Source organism: Euphorbia lathyris, chromosome 3 (genome assembly GCF_963576675.1).
Source record: "Euphorbia lathyris chromosome 3, ddEupLath1.1, whole genome shotgun sequence".
NCBI lineage: Eukaryota > Viridiplantae > Streptophyta > Magnoliopsida > Malpighiales > Euphorbiaceae > Euphorbia > Euphorbia lathyris.
Window position 1 is genome coordinate 63,044,378 of NC_088912.1, and position 2,856 is coordinate 63,047,233.

Sequence of the window (2,856 nt, forward strand, 5' to 3'; positions counted from 1 at the left end):
ACAGGATATTCAAGCCAACAATCAAGAGACTTCAAAACAAAAGTAATTGAATCAGTTGACAAGCCGAATTTAAACATATACCTGTAGTGTGAGCGTAATACATAGACCACCATATATGCAAATTGTAATACTGAAATGCCAAACACGGGGTAAAATTATGTTACATAGAAATGAAGTTTGAACCAAGCAATTATTTTTCTAGTTCAATTAAAATCAGCAAGAACAACAATGAGATCCCAGAAGTTCCAAGTGTAGAAAATTAATATACAGGAGCTTTTACAACTTGCAGCTTTTTTACGTCCTAACAAGCTAAACAAATTATTCCTGCAAAACTGTTTCTAAAATTTATCCTCATCAACTATAAATTACAGAGAATGCAGCAAACTATTCCTAAAAAGAAAAAAAAAATAATACAACACAGCAACCGAAAATGGGCATTTTCTTTTGTGTACCTTCAGATTGGTTGCAGTGAAACAAGGTACACTAGATCAACAATGAACAACAAGCTAAAAACAGGCGAACTTGTACTCTCATTCCCATATAATTCGTAAGGGGTAAATTTGATCTGATAGCAGCAAACTGACTTATCAAGGTTATGGAAAGGTCTTGACCAAGGGATCAGCAACCAAACATCAATACTTATCTTCTAGGACACCTTGAACCACCATTAACACAATAACTCACTTAGAAAGACATATATTCCTACAGGAGCTTTATTCTTCAAATGAATACATGATTTTCTCCAGCAGTAATGGCCAGTCTTCTCCGAGCTGCTGTGGTGTAAGCTCCATTGCAACTTTGAAATCCAGAAGAGATATTGAAAACTGGGATCTCTGTCCTTGCATTCCATCCAAGAGTCTACTGCTACTTTGCACTGGCATACGATGACCTGGTAAAAGCCCATTAACAAGCTTCCCTTGAGAATTGTGTTTGCGGCTATCTTTTTCCATCACATCACTTCCACAACTTGTACCCACAAGTTGAACACAAGATTTTATCAAACTTTTCAAAAACACATCCAAGCTATGTTTCAGTAAATTAGCGGAGTCCATTGACACCCCATCAAGGCCATGTGCTGCAGCAATTTTCTGCATCCGTTCTCTCAAAGAATGTGACTCCAGTATTGCACCAGTATCATATGAGCTAGCACATCTATGAATGCTTGGTAAAGGCAAAGGCTTACGGGCACCACCCACACTTGCATTGCAAAATGGTATTCCAAGTGGAGCCACAAGTGCACTTAGAGCAGATGTCTCTTTTCTGCCTTGTACTACAGATAATTCACTCTGCTCCTTGTCCTGTACAGATATTGAACCATCTATTGACTGTTTAGATTGCAGTGTTTTCAAAGGGTGGTGGAAGAAAACCTCCCCATCTCTCTCTGCTCTTTCAAAGATTACTTGATGATGCTGCAAGAGCTTCTGAAGGCCATCATCTTCTGAAGCAATGTTATCGCCAGTGATGGTTGAATGATGAGAAGCAAAATCCACCTTCCCATTGGAAAAAGTATGGGACCCATCACTAATAGTTGCGGAAACTTCCTTTCTATGACTCGATGGTGGTGTAGCTTTGGCATTACAAGCGTTTTTCAAAATTGAACATATAAGTTGGTTATGTAGTGGAATATTCTCTCTTCCAAGAACACGGAAACATAACTTATTGAACTCAACCTTGCTAAGCTTCAAATTCAGGAACTTATTCAAATAATAGAAGTACAGTTTTGACCTCTCAACCCCAACTTTTTCTACTATATGAGTTTTCAACTCCGCAAGATTTACCCGCGAATGCTGATTCCACCGTTGCATTTCTCACAACATAGTCAACAACCGTACACAAACTAGCAAAATTAGCTGCGTTGCACTCAACAACCCAGCTAAATTAGGGATATTTCACTTTGCTTCTTAATCCCATTTTCCACAACCATAAACATAACACGATCGTCACTTCAAGTGAACCCATCAATGCCGACAAAGGACACATCTTTTGGAGAAGTCTGAAGGTCGACGAATTTTATTTGCTACAACTTCCCCATCCCAAAATTGGATTTTATAAAAGTAACGGTAATCATGTCATTGCCGGAGTTTGCAATTACACAAAACCCTTCATTGAGCGAAACTCCAAAAGATAAAGTCAATGTGACTGTACCAGAAACCCTCCTTTCATTGAAGTTGGACAGATGCAAATAGCAGAATAAAATATCCTTGAGTAGTTAGAGATCAGCAATGAAAGCTCATAAGCTAAGAGATTTTGAGTTTGAAGGGTTTTAAATTGAACTCAAATTTGATAGAACAGAGAAAAACTACAGAGATGCGAGAGATTCGCGAGAAAGAGAAAAAGAGAAAGTATGTAGTCTTACCTGTTAGGGAATGGAAGTAATAGAAGAAAAGTTGGAGATTGAGATTGAGAGGGAAAATCGAGTCGACGGAGCTTCCTCTTCTTCTTTCTCTTTCTCTCTCGCATTCAACTAAGCTTCCTGTTTTCTCTCTTCTTCTCTCTCCCTATAGAATTAATTCTGCTTTTCTGCAATTTCAATTCATTTTTCTTCTCTCTCTCTCTCTAAAACTAAAATTCTCTCTCTTGTGTTTTGACATTTTAATTTGCAGAATAATTAAACAAAGTTAATTACGAAAACCCTTTCTCTGATCCATCTCTCTGCCCTATTTGTTTTATTTTTTGTTAAGTAATTATTTTGGAAGCTTCGAATTTTATTTTTCCAAAATACAATAGCGTGGTGTAGACTTTCTATTTCCTTAACAATGGTTCTTATTTAATTGGGAGGTTATTTACACGCGCTGATACTGGGTTGTAGGTGGTAGTAACAGTAAATTGAAAGTAAAATGGATTTAGGATACTTTC

General features: G+C 37.4%; 1 protein-coding gene across 1 annotated transcript; it reads right to left on the reverse strand.

Annotated features, from left to right (window-relative positions):
• Positions 1-232: 232 nt before the first annotated feature.
• Positions 233-2,609, reverse strand: LOC136224038 (uncharacterized). The gene is made up of 2 exons (XM_066012252.1): positions 2,357-2,609; positions 233-2,156 (listed from the first exon to the last, which is right to left on the reverse strand). Exon 2 carries the CDS (start codon positions 1,803-1,805, stop codon positions 714-716), a length of 1,092 nt encoding a protein of 363 aa, XP_065868324.1. The 5' UTR covers positions 1,806-2,156; positions 2,357-2,609; the 3' UTR covers positions 233-713.
• Between the last annotated feature and the right edge of the window lie 247 nt (positions 2,610-2,856).